Genomic DNA, 18,436 nt, shown 5'->3' on the forward strand with positions numbered 1-18,436 from the left:
CTTGATCACTCGCGTCCAAGAACCCTAATGTATTGTGAGCGTGAAATAATTACTACTCTGTGTGCCAATTTGGAAGATTATGACATGGACCAATTTCGAAATAGAAAATGACCTCATTTTAAAATAATACGTCCGTTCCCTCTGAGTTGAGGATATGAAACTCGGAACTAGGAGCATCTAAGACTCATGTATCAGCGGCTGGGCTGGTAAGCTTCCATGGCCTATCTTAAAGAAAAGAAGCTGGAACTGACGACAAGTATTAATGTATAACTGGATCTTATTTATTGAATACGGTACCATCAATACACCTAACGGCGTAGTCAACGATACATGAATCTGCCTGTGTCGGACCAAGTTAGTTTGTCCTCTGTTGAGTCTTGGTCACTCCACAGAGGAGTGACCGTGGTCCAAGTTCTAGTTCCTCTGAGTTAGTGTGTCCATTTATACAGTATCTTGGCTATGTCGGATGCCGACGCCATAAAGAATATAATAAGACAATACTTTGATTTACCGACATTAGAAAAGATTACAAAAGTAGAAATTATCACTTGCCCGTGCGTGGCTTGCTACAATTCTTTTGTTTCAAACCTACGTCCATAAATAAATTAAAATGATAACAACGAGCTCAATATTAAGATATTTTTGAAACACAATAGAACATTGGGGTAGTACGCAGAGTACCTCCATGAGAAAAATAGTTACTGGGTAGTTCTTTTTAATGTGTAAATGAGCGAGATTATGTTGTCGATACTGTGCTGGTATTTCGAGGCGCCAGCATTGTGTGTGGGGTGCGGGATTGCTGGATAGCTGAATAGCCCCCTTAGCTAGGTAGCTGATGGCTACGTTAGCCATAGGAATAGCTTATATTTAGCTGTTTGTGGCTATTTAAGCTATTATTAATTTCCACAGGAAACTTTTAGCTGCCAAAAAATGTAGTAGATAGCTATTCAGCTAAAAATAAATGATTATTGTAGGGCTGGTTATAGAGCAATTCAAGCTATTAGCCGTTTTTAGCAGCTAATAGCCAGTCTTAGCTTACTATAAGCTGGCTACCAGCTACAAAATCCTCATGACGGGATCGGCCGGCACAAACCATGTATTTAGGCTAATCCCCTGAACGCTTAAAACTTCCGCGTTACCGAATTAATGGCTTATGACTCCCCAGAGAGTAAATAAACTACCGATTAAGTAGAACAAAAGATCACAATGTTGATGAATATGACATCACCCGTGATATTTGTAGAGCAATCACCGATTGACATTCAGTTCACACCTCAATTAAGGTATCCTTTCACATAGAAATGATTTCGAACCTACAGCGTTTGTGTGGGGGAATCATTGCATGGTGATGCCAAAATGGGCTGGCTATTGAACTATTTAAGCTATTAAACGTTTTTAACCAGCTATTAGCTGGCTACCAGCTAACAACTCCCGGAGTGAGAACGGGCTGGCTGTTGAGCTTTCAAGCTGTTTTTAGCCGCTAATAGCCAATCTGAGCTGGCTATTAGCTGGCTACCAGCTAACACCTCCCAAGGACGGAATGGGCTGGCTATTGAGCTATTCAAGCTATTAGCTGCTTTTAGCCGCTAATAGCCACTCTTAGCTAGCTATTAGCTGGCTACCAGCTAAAAACTACCGCGGTCTGAATGGCCTTGCTATTGAGCTATTCAAGCTATTAGCCGTTTTTAGCCGCTGTTAGCTGTTATTAGCCAGCTATTAGCTGGCTACCAGCTAAGCAGTGGACACGCCTGAAAAAGCCTGACAACTACTTATTACAAAGGAAGTTATGAGCATGACTTTCAATTAGGTGTACAAAGAATTAGACATCTCATAAATATACTTAAGAAATATTGTAGAACCAAGAACGTAGTATTGAGTTCTTTATGTTTAACTTTTAAATATCCGTGTTCCTGGTTGCACCCTTCGGTCGACTGCTGAGGGTTCACTAAGTTTGCATCAGCTAATCGGTAAAACTACTTTTTATGGTTATAGGTCATTTGCTAATTCAGCTCACGTTGTGGAATAAGCTTCCATCTGATTTCCACTGTTTTAACGACTATGATGTTTTTAAATATCATGTTAAAACTTACCTTTCAAAGATTGGTTTTATTAAGTTTTAAATCTGTAACTTTTAAACTTTAGCTTGGTATGTTTTGCGCCTTGAGGCGTTGTTTTTACATGGAAGGCGTTTTTTTTAAAGAAATCATTATTATCATTATTATTATTATTATTTATTATTATTATTATTTTATTTTTTACATTTTGATTTTGATTTTCTTTCTCGTAAAGGTATACATGTCTGAAAACTGCAACAATGTGACAAAAATCACACAACTTTAAGCAAGGTTTCAATTTTCTGAGCTTGAGCTCTTTGATACAACTCGTTTCTCATTATAATTACAGAAGGAAATGAATCTTCAAGATTACAGACATGGTATTTATGTATAGACCATTTCGCTATGATAATAATGAGATTTACAATGTTTTCCAATTTCTTTGATTTGAAATAATATCCTCTGATCACATCTACAAACTTTAATTCAACTGGCATTTGTAACATCTTACTTAGTACTTAGCGCTAGCTGGCAGGGTACGCTTACCCATTCCGGACACCTGGTACCACCACTATTTTGTGGTTCAAGATGACCCCATTGCCTTTGTCATTTTCAATATGTTCCTTGGACCTGGTAACTTTCTTAGTTACCTTGAATGATAATGATTATTGGACCTGATTTGATGTCTATTAGTACTTTATCCGTAAAACTCCATATATTTTTTGCGAAAATACATTCCCAAAATCTATGCTTGTAAGTGTCGTATACTTGGCAACGTTTACATAAAGGAGAATCAATTTTTTCCAGTGAAAAAGCTTAACACAATTTGGTAATCTACGGATAGTAAATTTCCAGTGAAAACTGTGAAGCTTAGTTTCTTGTGTTACGTTTTTTGCGAGTAACCACACTTGTTTTCCTTTAATTGAAAATTACATTCTCTACTCCAACTTTCCATCGCATTTGGCTTCATCACAGAGTCTCTCATTAATATTCTGTAAACTATTCTTGTTGAAATTTTTGAAATACCGATGGTGTTACTGAAAGAGTCATAAGCAAAAATATTAAATCACTCATTTCTACAGAAACAAAAGTTTTGTACATTGAATTCCATATAAGATGTCTATCACTTGCGTAAATACTTTTCTGTCTTACAGCAAACCAAACTTTAAGGCAATCTCTATAGAAATGCGGCAACGTCTTAAAATCTGAAAAGGTATATAATCTGGATGAACACTTGATCTGAGAATGCTATTTTCCGCATCTGTTTGTAACAAGTAAAAAAAATTGCTTTCCACTTTGCGTTACTTTGATCAAAATATTTGCGAAACCAAGTAAATTTAGAAGCTAATGACAATTCATAAAAACTTGGTACATTTAAGCCGCCCTGTTCTGTTTGTGCCGATAGTATTCCTTTCTTGATTTTATACTTCTTACAGTCAAGAAATTCATAAATTAGTTTATCAACAGTTTTTGCAATCTCTTCAGGTACACTTAAAATAGACGCTAATTACAGTAAATTTGACAAATCCAAACTTTTAATTAGAACTTAGTAAATTAAATTAGAATAATTAGAACTTTCCATGTGGAGTGAGATTCCATATTCACCATGAATTAAAAGTATTCTCGAGTTTTTTTCTATTTTTGGCTCCCAATTTAGTTGGTCACGCTTTGTTTGTTGTACCAATAAAAAGACCCAATACTTTAACAGGTTCTGATGTCCACTTTAAATTACCGCATCTAGATTGTGAATCTCTCAAGCTGCCGATCCAAACGGCTTCGCTCTTTTCTTTGCTTATTTTTAACCCTGATACACTCTGAAATTGATCCATTATTCTAAGACTTTAATTACAGCCTTTCATTCTTGACAAAAATTGTAGTGTCGTCTGCTATCTGTGCTACTCGTGCCTCTTACGTTGATTCGATACCTTCTATTTCAGGGCTTGGTCTGATTTTACAAGCTAGTATTTCTACACAAAGTATGAATAGTTGTGCACTTAAAGGACATCCTTGTCGAACACCTCTATATAAGTTTACAAAATTTGTCATCCATCCATTATTTTTGACACTACTAGAAATACCATTGTACAGGACATTGAACCATTTTTGAAAGTTTTCTCCAAAATTAAAAAATCCAATACATCAAGTATATAATCCCAGTCAACTGAATCGAACGCCTTTTCAAAATCAATATATAAAACTGCTCTTGGTAAATTATATTTCAGAGTATAATAATAAATATCTTGAATCAATCTTAGTACTTCCCGAGCTTGTCTTTCTTTCATATAAGCAACTTGGTCACAGTCTATCAAAGATGGTAAAACACATTTTAATCTATTTGCTAAAAGTTGAGTTAATATCTTATAATCTGTATTCAAGAGACTTACACGGCGCCAGTTTTTCAATAATTCTGGTTCATTCTTTTTATGTAGTAAAGTAATTACTCCTCTTTTCTGAGAAATTGTGAGTGAACCTTCTTGAAAACATTGAGTGTAGCATTCTACAAGTAGATTGCCAATGATTGGCCAACACTTCTTATAAAATTCCACCGTTAAACCATCATAACCAGGTGACTTATTCATTTTCATACCCTTCAGGGCGTTAACACACTCTGTTTCTGTAACTAATCTATCACATATCTGCTTCTGTTGTTCATCTAAAGTTGGTATATTAACATCATGTAAGAACGTTTCTAACGAAATTGTTCTTCTTGTTTTGGAATATAATTTTTTATAAAAACTTGTAATCTCACTTAAAATTCCCTTTTGACTTGTTGTATATTTACCATTTTTAGCCTTTTGATAGTGTTATTTTTTCCATTTCGTTTTTCAAAACTGAGAAAGTATTTAGTATTTTTTTCACCCTGCTCTATCCATCTGACTCTAGAACATACCTGTGAACCTTTAGCATTGTACATATGCTTCTCATCCAGATCGTGTCTTAACTTTATCATATTCTTCACACAATTCATTCCTCGGTGAAATAGATAAAAGTTTGTCAATTTAAACAAGTCTATCACTTATCTTTTTGAAAGAACACTTATTTTGGAAAGCTTTTTTTTATACTGTACTCAATCGTAAATTTCTTAATTTCTAAATTACACATTTCCCATTTCATCTGTTTTGATTCCAGCGAGTTGTGTTTCTCTTTAAAGTTTTCTAAAATAATTGCAAGTTTGTTTAAATAAGTACAATCTTCAAGAAGGCTGTTATTAAAGAGGCACTCCCACTTGGTATCATTTTATAACACATTTTTAATGCCAACGGTCGATATTTGACATGGCGACTGCGCGCGGATCGCGAGATATCGATAAAAACATGTCCTCAAAAAAGTTAAAGTTTGAATTCCGGTGGCCCACCTGAATTCAGCTTCCGAACATAGAACGTTCGGCACTGGGGCCATTGTCAACTAAGCTATGGAGTACGAGTCTACGCTGACGCTGCTGTACGCCACAGCAGTACCACTCGCGTCGGTGAGCGGTCATGTCCCATGGGAAAAAGCCGAGTCCTACTGACTCGGCAAAAAAACGAAAAACAAAGTTTGCTGATTCCACCAGAATTCGCATAGGTGACTAGCACAGATAGGTGTGGTTGATACATAGTATGCATAGTGGCCGCCGCGCCACGCGTAACTGTGTGGCAGACGACAAAATGTAGTCATCAGAAGCAACTAATATTTTACACGTAAAAACTGATATCTATGTGGTATTGTTCAAAAATTTAATACAACTGATTGAGAATAATGAAAACGACAAAAACTAAAGAGAAGTTTAAAAAAAAAATTACCAGAGGTAAAGGCATTGATAATGATGTATATAAAGTCATCGCAGTAGGAGGTAAATTAATTGCGTCATTCGAACGTTTTGGACTCCTTAGAATATCGTCAATCAGCACAACAACACACTTTCGGGGGATTTCGGGTCACAACCAGAAACGATCGTAAAACTTCGGGATGTGAAAAATACGCTCGGGAAATGACATGTTTTTATCGATATCTCGCGATCCGCGCGGAGTCGCCAAGTCAAATATCGACCGTTGGCATTAAAAAATGTGTTTTAAAAATGTTACCAAGTGGGAGTGCCTCTTTAAATTTCCAATAACCTTTTCCCCTTTCAGAAGTGATGATATTCAAGTTAAAGACTACGGCATGGCGATCAGATTTACTGCGGCATAATTGTACGTCAATAATATTTGAGAGAAGTGTGTTGCTGATAAGGTGATAATCTAGTCGACACTGAACAAAAGGTTTTGCCCTTCGCCATGTGAAACCTTTTTCTCTTTTGTTGAAATGCCTCCACGCATCTATCAAATTATTCCTCACATCAACTTTGAATGAAATTTCTCTATTATTATTATATTATTATTATTATTATTATTATTATTATTATTATTATTATGTATCGAAAACGTTTTCTTTCATACAAGTGTAAGTTACTACTAACCACATCACATGGCATGTTTTTCTGCATTGAGAGCTAAAGAAATCACAAATTGTACGTATTGAGGATTTCATTCACTGGCATGAACAATTTTGTAGTAAAACGAAATGATCGGGGAATCTTGCGTTTGTAGAACCAAAAATATATTAAGAAACGTGGCTGGTTGAGCGGTAGAGTAGTTGTGGTCAGTTAGTCTCTGTACGAAAAGTTTCATGTGATTAATTGTACCTACATTCACGCAGAGGCTAATCAAATACCTGTGACAGGTTTTGCATTGTCTTTTGTGAAAAGACTTACTGAATATGCATGTCAGTTTGCAGCTGAACACAAAATTGTTTGTAGAAGAAGACTTCCCACAACTGACAAGTACTTACATAGGAAGTTACACAAACGTTTGTACGATAAGCTGTTGGTTTGGCTTGGCCTCTGTATTCAATGAAAGATGTGCGAGAATATGGGTAGAACCAAGACAGTAATATCAAATGTCAGGTTACTTTAGAAATATCTAATTGCATTGTGCATTTCTTGTCGAGCGGGAGGAAATGGAGACCGCGGTAATTTTGTTTATTGTCGTTAAGTTGTAAGCGAAGGGTAGAATCACACCAAAAGATCACGCTGTACATGATAATTGGCAATGTTAATGCCCACTTTACAGGTTTTAACAGATACTAATCCGGCGACAAAAATGAATGACAGATTACACAGGATCTAAATCAGGCAAAGAACTGCAACAAGTTCATGTGTAAAAGCGGAAGCGCAGTTGCGAGATCACTAAATCAGCATTGGGAATAATTGGTGTAATTAAACCCGGGTGCGGGGTATAAAAGACCCCTAACTCATCGAAATTCATAATGGCGCTTGAATGACAACTGGCGATCGTGAGACCGCTCCATGAAAATCAGCCGTAACGATTATCAAACAAACATTATTGGCATACCATAAACATAGACTGTTTCATAAACGCGTAGGCCATAGAGGTATCCGCAAAGTTTCACAAAACATTTTAAAATTACGACGATTCAGGGAAAAATAGCCTTCATAACTAAGGAAATGGCCCCTAGGGAACAGTCATTCCGTGATTCAAACAATTGTCAATCATTCAGTGACGCAAGAGGTGTAAACTCATCAAGCATTTGCTGTGCATAAGAGAACAATTACGATGTAAACAAACCATGTGTACGCTTAGAGTAACATGCATATTGGCCTGCAGACAGGATGAAAACTTCGTGGTTGTCATAAACTATTTTACTTACATTAACAAAGAAACACTGTCAGGAAAATGATAGGAAATAGGTAGTCAATGTTAGCAAACAGATAACGCAGATAATGCAAACGATAGCAACCGTTACCAGCAGACTCATTATGCATAACCATGCCCCCAAACGCCAACCCAAACTTGGCGTTAATCCGGATCCCGGTTCATTTCGCACCGGGCTTTAAGAAAGATATCGACAAACAGGTGCTGCACTGCAAGAGTAATCACACCGTAAGACATTGGAACACTTCTCGAGTTTAAAAGTTCGTAAGCGAGTGTTGAATATGTAATTAACAAGTCAGAAAATACACGTACGAATTGTATGTCACCTCTTTCGGCGTGTTGATGATGAGAGTATCCAGGCAAGGCGATAATTAATACGGGAAAACATGACAATGATTTTGCATGAATAAGATTGATAAGGAAATAGCTGATAGCCAGCTATTAGCCAGCTAAAATTGGCTAATAGCGGCTAATATGAGCTATTAGCTTGAATAGCTGAATAGCCAGGATGATTTGGTATTATAGCAGAATAGATGAATAGCAGCTCAACAACCCCGAAGCAGCTATTAAGTTTCCGTCATTGGGTCCGAAACATAACGGTAATAGCTGAATAGCCGCTATTTATCCATTGAGTCATTGCTAAAAATCCTCTTTGCTGATAAATATGTCAAAGCTGGCTATTTTGGCTATCCAGCAATGCCCCACCTTTATGAGCATTGTTAGGGTACAAATAAAGAAACATCAGCTTGATCACTCGTGTCCAAGAACGCTAATGTATTGTGAGCGTGAAATATTATTATTCCGTGTGCCAATTCGGAAGATTATGACATTGGTCAATTTCGGAATAGAAAATGACCTCATTTTTAAAATAATACGTCCGTTCCCTCTGAGTTGAGGATATGAAACTCGGAACTCGGAGCATCTAAGACTCATGTATCAGCGGCTGGGCCGGTAGGCCCAGTCATGGTTCCGTATTCAATAAAATCAATAAGTTCCAGTTATACATCAGCACTCGTGGTCAGTTCCAGCTTCCATGTCCTATCTTAAAAGAAAGAAGCTGGAACTGACGACAAGTGTTAATGTATTACTGGATCTTATTTATTGAATACGGAACCATGACTACGCTTAACAGTGAAGTCAACGATACATGAATCTCCCTGTGTCGGACCAAGTTCGTCTGTCCTCTGTTGAGTCTTGGTTACTCCACAGAGGAGTGACGGTTGTCCAAGTTCTAGTTCCTCTGAGTTAGTGTGTCCATTTATACAATATCTTGCCTATATTGGATGCCGACAACATAACGAATAAGACAATACTTTGATTTATCGACATTAGAAAAGATTACAAAAGTAGTAATTATCACTTGCCCGTGCGTTGCTTGCTACAATTCTTTTGTTTCAAACCCACGCCATGAATAACGACAATGGCTCAATATTACGATTGCTTGAAACGCGATAGAACATGGGGGTAGTACGCAGAATACCTCCATCAGAAAAATAAGTTACTAGGTAATTCTTTTATATGTGTAATTGAGCGAGATCGTGTTGTCGATACTGTGCTGGTATTTCATTGCGCCAGCATTTTTAGAGTCCAAACAAAGAAACGTCAGCTTGATCACTCGCGTCCTAGAATACTAATGTATTGTGAGCGTGAAATTGTGCTATTCTGTGCGCAAATTTGGAAGATTATGACAGTGACCGTGGTCCAAAGTTCTAGTTTCTGAACGAATGTCCTGTCCCTGTCACTCCACAAGAGAGTGACCATGGTTATCGGTCCTCAGTTGAGTCTTGGTTACCCCACAGAGGAGTGACTGTAGTCCGAGTCCTTGTCCTAACTCCTAGTTGAATTTGGCCAAAGTTTTTCACTTTCGGTCACTCCACCAGAGAGTGACCGTGGTCCAAGTTCTTAGTTGAATCTTGGTCCACGTTTCTAGTTAGTGCTCTGTTAAGTCTTGGTCACTCCAGAGAGGAGTGACCGTGGTCCAAGTTCTAGTTCCTCCGAGTTAGTGTGTCCATTTTTATAGTAACTTATCTATGTCGGATGTCGACGCCATAAAGAACATAATAAGACAATACTTTGATTTACCGACATTAGAAAAGATTACAAAAGTAGAAATTATCACTTGCCAGTGCTTGGCTTGCTAAAATTCTTTTGTTCCAAACCAACGCCATGAATAAATTAAATGATAACAAGGGCTCAATATTACGATAGGTTGAAACACAATAAAACATGGGGGTAGTAAGCGGAAGACCTCCATGAGAATAAAAACGTTACTGGGTTATTGTTTGAAATGTGTCAATGAGCGAGATCATGTTGTCGATACAGTACTGTGCTTGTATTCCGTTGCGCCAGCATTGTTAGAGTCCATCAAAGAAACGTCAGCTTGACCACTCACATCCAAGAACGCTGATGTATTGTGAGCGTGAAATATTACTATTCTGTGTGTCAATTTTGAAAATTATGACAAGGGCCAATTTCTAACTAGAAAATGACCTCATTTTCAAAATAAAACGTCCGTTTTGTCGGAGTTGAGGATATGAACTCGGAACAAGGACCAACTAAGACTCAAGTATCAGCGGCTTGGTCGGTAAGCCCAGTAATGGTTCCCTATTCAATAAATAAGTTTCAGCCGAGCGGTTCTCTCTGTGGCCTCTCTGCAAGGCGACTGATGCCGTATGTTGTGGGTTCGAACCCGATTGCAAAATAGCCGTATTTTCTACCCTGGGTTGGTACCCTGCTGGTGGACAGAATTGTCCCTGAGGTTATCGTTCGCCCAGTTAAAGCGATGTATTCATTTCTTCGCTTTGATAAAGTTTGTATGTGCGAAGTGTGATAGTGAACATGCGTGCGTGAGTGCTTCACGAACTCTACAACGTGTGGAGCGGTCTCAGTCAGAAAAATGTAACAACTTAGCCGGCTATTGAACCACTTTTTTTTTGGGAGTGGAGATTAAGCGAGCGGTTCTCTCTGTGGCCTCTCTGCAAGGCGACTGATGCCATATGTTGTGGGTTCGATCCCGATTGAAAACTAGCCGTATTTTCAATTATACATCAGTTCCAGCTTCCATGTCCTATCTTAAAGGAAAGAAGCTGGAACTGACGACAAGTTTTAATGTATAACTGTTGAGAAACGTTATACAAAGCTAGCTACTTCTTATTCCTTGACAATGAAGACAGATTGCAATCTCTTTAGTTCCTTCCAACATCCTGTGTTTACACATAGTTTTAATTATTTCTGACGTGTTACTCATCTCTAACCAATCAAAGTCAAAGGCATTTCTTACTTTCCCGCCAAAACTGGCTATATCACAGCCTGAATTAGCCACTTTACTTTAGTATATGTTTACGCACAGTGTAGTGTATGTGTAGGCGTATACTCAGAGCGCATCGCTCACCACTGGATCTGGTCGTCACTATCCACCCACTGATACATTATGTTATTGTAGCAGTAGTTCATCGTAGCTGTAGTAATAAAGTTTGAAGAAATACAGCCGACGCCTCTGTCTCCATCACTTGAACTCAAAAGATCCTCCTTCGTAAACAATCCCGCACAATAACTGGATCTTATTTATTGAATACGGAACCATGACTATGTAACGGCGAAGTCAACGATACATGAATCTGCCTGTGTCGGAACAAGTTAGCTTGTAGTTCGCTGTTGAGTCTTGGTCACTCCACAGAGGAGTGACCGTGGTCCAAGTTCTAGTTCCTCTGAGTTAGTGTGTTCATTATACAGAATCTTGGCTATGTCGGATGCCGATGCCATAAAGAATACATAAAAAAATACTTTGATTTACCTACATTATAAAAGATTACAAAAGTAGAAACTATCACTTGCCCGTGCGTGACTTGCTAGAATTCTTTTGTTTCAAACCCACGCCATGAATAAATTAAAATGATAACCACGGCTCAATATTAAGATATTTTTGAAACATAATAGAACATGGAGGTAGTACACAGAATACCTCCCTGAGAAAAATAAGTTACTGGGTAATTCTTTGAAATGTGTTCATGAGCGAGATCATGTTGTCGATACTGTGCTGGTATTTCATTGCGCCAGCATTGTTAGCGTCCAAACAAAGAAACGTCAGCTTGATTACTCACATCCAAGAACGCTAATGTATTGTGAGCGTGAAATATTTCTATTTTGTGCGCCAATTTGGAAGATTATGACACAAATTTAGTGTTTCAGACGATCTGCAATACGCAAACTAAACATTGTTCGAACACTCGCCTTGCTACACATAGATAATGCTCTAAATTTTTGGGCGCCAAACGGTTTTCGTAATTTACATGTCATGATACAAACTCCTAGCAGTGATTCATGGTTCAAGGGTCACTTAGTGACATCATACTGTTATGGAGCCGGGTATTGCACGTACCGACCGTGTTATACCCCTGTTTGACGACACTCTGTCTACTTTGCAAGTATTTAGGACATTCGAGGGGGTCACCACAGTATTCACAAATTAAACTTTCACTCGCATGGATGGGGTTCTTGTCGGTATTTGCAGTGTTTCGACAAACGCACATTGACTTTTTGATAAACCTAAATCACCCTATGAAAATTTCTACTTCCGTGAATTTCAAAACAATCTCAAAAACAAGATTACTACTGCATTAAACCAATATTTTAAGTCTAGCAGAGAATTATTGGTGAGTTGTAACTGTCGACACACTGACCAATATTATCTGTGTACAATTTAAGTTTCGATACCGTACTATAAACTTTTATCCCGGCATAATTATAGAAGTCAGAACTGATCTTGATTTTCAAGTCAGGATTTAACCCGGAAAAACTCTATCGAGTGGGTCAGGGATGTTATCTATGTGCGTGCATTTTAAATAAAGAGAAATCGCCGTAAATACAAAAGGTAAAATAATATTTTCTATAAAATGTTTCAAGGAAATAGGAATACCAATCAACAACCTTTCCATGTCTTGTTATTTTGCTCACTGTGAGCCAATAAAACGACAAGATTTGGTAAAGCTATGCGTTAACCTAGAGAATCAGAAAAAATGCCAAGGGTAGGTGGGTCATAGAGAGTAGTTTTCACGAAAACAACATTTTGAACTGACAAAAACCAGACAGCAACCAACACAGACAAGAAAGTTTACCACAGTGTGCCCTATTAATAATAAAATTTTTGAACTTTGATTGTCAAATTATGATTTTCTTAACGTCTTTGGGCTTTCGCCAAGATATGATATATAGACAATTGCCCTTGTGTCAAACAGCATTTCCCGGGTTATTGGCGTGCATATTCAAAGGCGGGACGATTTTAAGACTGAGATTCCTACCTGTCCATCGATTCCTGTGGCGCGGTAACCGATCAAAGTCGTCATTTGAGAGATTTCAAAATCTTCAAATGATTTCAATCAGGAACTGTTCTTCAAAAAATGCTGAAGATTGAGGATGCATTAATTTAGATCATGAAGGGTTTCCTTCCAAGTTTCTACAATTAAACTTTATGACTAAGATGAATTTCACTTCTACATGCGCACGATTGGACGGTTTCCACTTTACGTTTTGTCCATATCTCGCTGGCAATATTAAGTTGCATACATTCATGAATAATGAGCTACTCATTGTATGCAAATTAGTATAATGACGGATGCCTCATTCCAAAAATCAGTAAATGACATGCTAATCCCCCCCACTTCAGTGCCACACGTTCAATTGTCAGTAAACGACAATGGGGCCGGGGTACCTCAGGCCACCAACAAGTATCACATGTATCAGGTTGTTGTAGCGAATTCGAAGCAAGCAGCTTTTCTCATAGAAACAAGTTGCATAATGTACTCAGTAAAAGGTTGTCAGGTACATGTACCATGAAAAGTGACTGAGGTCGAAGTGACTAAGGCATCGTGATTGATCTGACATCAAACAATGACAAGAGGGTGTGAATTACTTGGGTCGAAACGGACAGGGATCGTGTTACCTGCTGTCCCGGCCTCCAGCTGCAGGCCAGGCTATGTTTACATAAGGCATCCACAGTTTAGAAAATCGCCAAAAGTATATGCACAAAGAAAGCCCCTTACGTGAAAACGCTAGATGTCGATAGGGGTCGGCTGACAGTGTGACACGTTTCGTACCATTTAGAGTCGAATGATACCACATTGATTGGATTGACCATACAAATTTCATCAAAAAAGTCCTGGGAAAAGTAAATGCATTGGATGTTTGACCAAAATTTACAAAGCACCAATTTTTCGATCAAAAAATTCATGCGTAGAACTGATGAAAATTCGTAAAAAATATACCACTGCCTTGTACATCAGGCAAAACAACGTCGTTTGCGTGAAAATGAGTTTACTAGAAAATATATTAGTGGCTCTTAAAATTAGTTTGAAAATTTTGCATCTTTATCGCTTTATTCCTAGATGGCCGTTATTTTGAAGCGAAGATAAAGTGGTGAATTCTGGGATACCTTCCAGGCCGGCATGAGTCCAAACAAAGAAACGTTAGCTTTTTCACTCACATCCAAGAACGCTAATATATTGTGAGCGTGTAAATATTACTATTGCGTGTACCACTTTGGAAGATTAATACATTGGCCAATTTCGAAATAGAAAATGACCTCATTTTCAAAATAATACGTCCGTTCCCTCTGAGTTGAGGATATGAAACTAGGAACTAGGACAAACCAAGACTCATGTATCAGCGGCTGGGTCGGTAAGTCCATTCATGGTTCCGTATTCAATAAATAAGTTCAAGTTATACATCAGCACTTGTGGTCAGTTCCAGCTTCCATGTCATATCTTAAAGGAAAGAAGCTGGAACTGACGACAAGTGTTGATGTATAACTGGATCTTATTAATGGAACACAGAACCATCAATACGCCTAACGATACATGAATCTGCCTGTGTCGGACCAATTTAGTTTGTCCTCTGTTGAGTCTTGGTCACTCCACAGAGGAGTGACCGTGGTCCAAGTTCTAGTTCCTCTGAGTTAGTATGTCCATTTATACAGTATCCTGGCTATGTCGGATGTCACGTCATAAAGAGCATAATAAGATATTACTTTGATTTACCGACATTAGAAAGGATTACAAAAGTAGAAATTATCACTTGCCCGTGCTTGGCTTGCTACAATCTTTTGTTTCAAACCTACGTCATAAATAAATTAAAATGATAACAACGGCTCAATATTAAGATATTTTTGAAACACAATAGAACATTGGGGTAGTACGCAGAATACCTCCCTGAGAAAAATAAGTTACTGGGTAATTCTTTTAAATGTGTAATGAGCGAGATTATGTTGTCGATACTGTGCTGGTATTTCGAGGCGCCAGCATTGTGAGTGGGGTGCGGGATTGCTGGATAGCTGAATAGCCCCTTAATAGCTAGGTAGCTAATGGCTACGTAAGCCATAAGAATAGCTATTAGCTGTTTGTTGCTATTTAAGCTGTTATTAATTTCCACAGGAAACTTTAAGCTGTTAAAAAATGTAGTAGGTAGCTATTCAGCTAAACATAAATGATTATTGTAGGGCTGCTAATAGAGCTATTCAAGCTAATGGCCGTTTTTAGCAGATAATAGCCAGTCTTAGCTTACTATTAGCTGGCTACCAGCTACAAACTCCTTATGATGTGATCGGCCGGCACAAACCATGTATGTAGGCTAATCCCCTGAACGCTTAAAATTTCCGCATTACCGAATTAATGGCTTATGACTGCCCAGAGAGTAAATAAACTACCGATCAAGTAGAACAAAATATCACAATGTTGATGAATATGACATCAACGATGATATTTGTCGAGCAATCACCGATTGACAGTCAGTTCGCACCTCAAGTAAGGTATTTTTTCACATGGAATGCTTTCGAACCTACAGCGTTTGTGCCGGGGAATCTTGGCATGATGATGCCAAAATGGGCTGGCTATTGAGCTCTTCAAGCTACCAGCCGTTTTTAGCCAGCTATTATCTGGCTACCAGCTAACAACTCCCGTAGTTAGAACGGGCTGGCTATTGAACTTTTCAAGCTATTAGCTGTTTTTAGCCGCGAATAGCCACTCTTAGCTGGCTATTAGCTGGGTACCAGCTAAGCAGTGGACACGTCTGAAAAAGCCTGACAACTACTTATTAGGAAAGTTATGAGCATGACTTTTAATTAGGTGTACAGAGAATTAGACACCTCATAAATATACTTAAGAAATATTGTAGAACCAAGAACGTAGCATTGAGTTCTTTAAGTTTAACTTTTAAATATCCGTGTTCCTGGTTGCACCCTCGGTCGACTGCTGAGGGTTCACTTAGTTTGCATCAGCCAATCGGTAAAACCACTTTTTATGGTTATAGGTCATTTGCTATTTCAGCTCAACGGTTGTGGAATAAGCTTCCATCTGAGATCCGCTGTTTTAACGACTATGATGGTTTTAAATCTGATGTTAAAACTTACCTTTTCATAGAGTTTTTATTAGTTTTTTAAATCTGTAACTTTTTAAACTTTAGCTTGGTATGTTCTGCGCCTTTAGGTGTTGTTTTTACATTGAAGGCGTTTTAAGAGATAATAATAATAATAATAATAATAATAATAATAATAATAATAATAAGCTTAATAATAATTATTATTATTATTATTATTATTATTATTTATCAAAAATGTTTTCTTTCATACAAGTGTAAGTTTCTACTAACCATAGCACATGGCATTTTTTCTGCATTGAGAGCTAAAGAAATCACAAATTGTACGTATTGAGGATTTCATTCACTGGCATGAACAATTTTTGTTGTAAGACGAAATGACCGGGGAATCGTGCGATTTGTAGAACCAAAAAATATATTAAGACACGTGGCTGGTTGAGCGGTAGAGTAGTTGTGGTCAGTTAGTCTGTTTGGAAAAGTTTCATGTGATAAATTGTACCGGCATTCACGCAGAGGCTAATCAAATACCTGTGACAGGTTTTGCATTGTCTTTTGTGCAAAGACTTATTAAATATCTTTGCTTCTGAACACAAAAATGTTTTAGAAGGCTTCCCACAACTGACAAGTACTTACATAGGTTGATACACAAGCGTTTGGACGATAAGCTGTTGTTTTGGCTTGCCCTCTGTATTAAATGAAAGATGTGCGAGAATATGTGTAGAACAAAAGAAGTAATATCATATGTCAAGTTACTTTAAAATATCTAATTGCATTGTGCATTTCTTGTCGAGCGGGGCTCTACAGAGGAAATGGTGACTGCGGAAATTATTTTGTTTATTGTCTTAAGTTATAAGCGAAGGGTAGAATCACACCAAAAGATCACGCTTTACATGATAATTGGCAATGTTAATGCCCACTTTACATGTTTTAACAGATACTTATCCCGGCGACAAACATGAATGACAGATTACACATTATCTAAATCAGACAAAGACCTGCGACAAGTTCATGTGTAAAAGCGGAGGAAGCGCAGTTGCGATATCACTAAATCGGCAATGGAAATAATTGGTGTAATGAAACCGGGTGCGCGGTATAAAGACCCCTAACTCATCGAAAATTCATAATGACTCTTGACTGACGACTGGCAACAGCAAGGTAGACCGCTCCATGAAAATCAGCTGAATCAATTCTCAAACTAACATTATTGGCATACCATAAAAAGAGACTGTTTCATAAACGCGTAGGCCATAGCTCCAGGTATCAACAAAGTTTCACAAAGCAATTTAAAATTACGGCGATTAAGGGGAAAAATCGCTTTCTTAACAAAGGAAGTGGCCCCTGGGGAACAGTCGTTCCGTGATTCAAAACAATGTCAATCATTCAGTGACGCGCAGAGGTGTCAACTGATCAAAAATATGCTGTGCATAAGAGAACAATTAAGAGGTAAACAACCATGTGTACGCTTAGAGTTACATGCATATCGGCCTGCAGACAGGATGAAAACTTCGTGGTTGTCATAACCTATTTTACTTACATTGACTGAGAAACACTCTCAGGAAATGGTAGGAAATAGATAGTAAATGTTAGCAAACAGATTACGCAGATAATGCAAACAATAGCAACCGTTACCAACAGACTCATTATCCAGAACCATGCCCCAAACGCCCACTCAAACTTGGCGTTGATCCGGATCCAGGTCCATTTTGCACCGGGCTTTAAGAATGATATCGACAAACAGGTGCTCCCTTGCAAGAGTAATCACACCGTAAGACATTGGAACACTTCTCGAGTTTAAAAGTTCGTAAGCGAGTGTTGAATATGTAATTAACAAGTCAGAAAATACACGTACGAATTTATGTCACCTCGTTCGGCGAGTTAATGATGAGAGTATAAGTTTTAAGGCAAGGCAATAATTAATACGGGAAAACATGACAGTGATTTTGCATGAATAAGATTGATAAGAAAATAGCTGATAGCCAGCTAATAGCCAGCTAACATTGGCTAATAGCGGCTAAAAAACGGCAATTAGCTTGAATAGCTGAATAGCCAAGGATTTTGGTATGATAGCAGAATAGATAAATAGCTGCTCAACAACCATGAAGCAGCTATTAGGTTTCCGTCATTGGCTCCTAAACATAATAGCTGGATAGCCGCTAATTATCCCTTGAGTCATTGCTGTAAACCATCTTAGCTGAATAGCTGCTAAATATGTCAAAGCTGGCTATTTTGGCTAGCCAGCAATCCCGCACCTTTATGACCATTGTGAGAGTCCAAACAGAGAAACGTCAGCTTGATCACTCGCGTAAAAAATGATAATGTATTGTG

The 18,436-nt window shown here is 38.0% G+C and overlaps 1 protein-coding gene across 1 annotated transcript in view; it reads right to left on the reverse strand.

The window, feature by feature from the left end:
• LOC139116579 (uncharacterized) overlaps window positions 1–13,131 on the reverse strand; it is an 84,620-nt gene extending 71,489 nt beyond the window's left edge. Inside the window, exon 1 of the mRNA XM_070679174.1 lies at window positions 13,045–13,131. Coding sequence (XP_070535275.1) covers window positions 13,045–13,089 — 45 coding nt within the window. The 5' untranslated portion in view covers window positions 13,090–13,131. The remainder of the gene's footprint in view (window positions 1–13,044) is intronic.
• Window positions 13,132–18,436: the final 5,305 nt, after the last annotated feature.

This window comes from Ptychodera flava, chromosome 17 (assembly GCF_041260155.1).
Source record: "Ptychodera flava strain L36383 chromosome 17, AS_Pfla_20210202, whole genome shotgun sequence".
Classification (NCBI taxonomy): domain Eukaryota; kingdom Metazoa; phylum Hemichordata; class Enteropneusta; family Ptychoderidae; genus Ptychodera; species Ptychodera flava.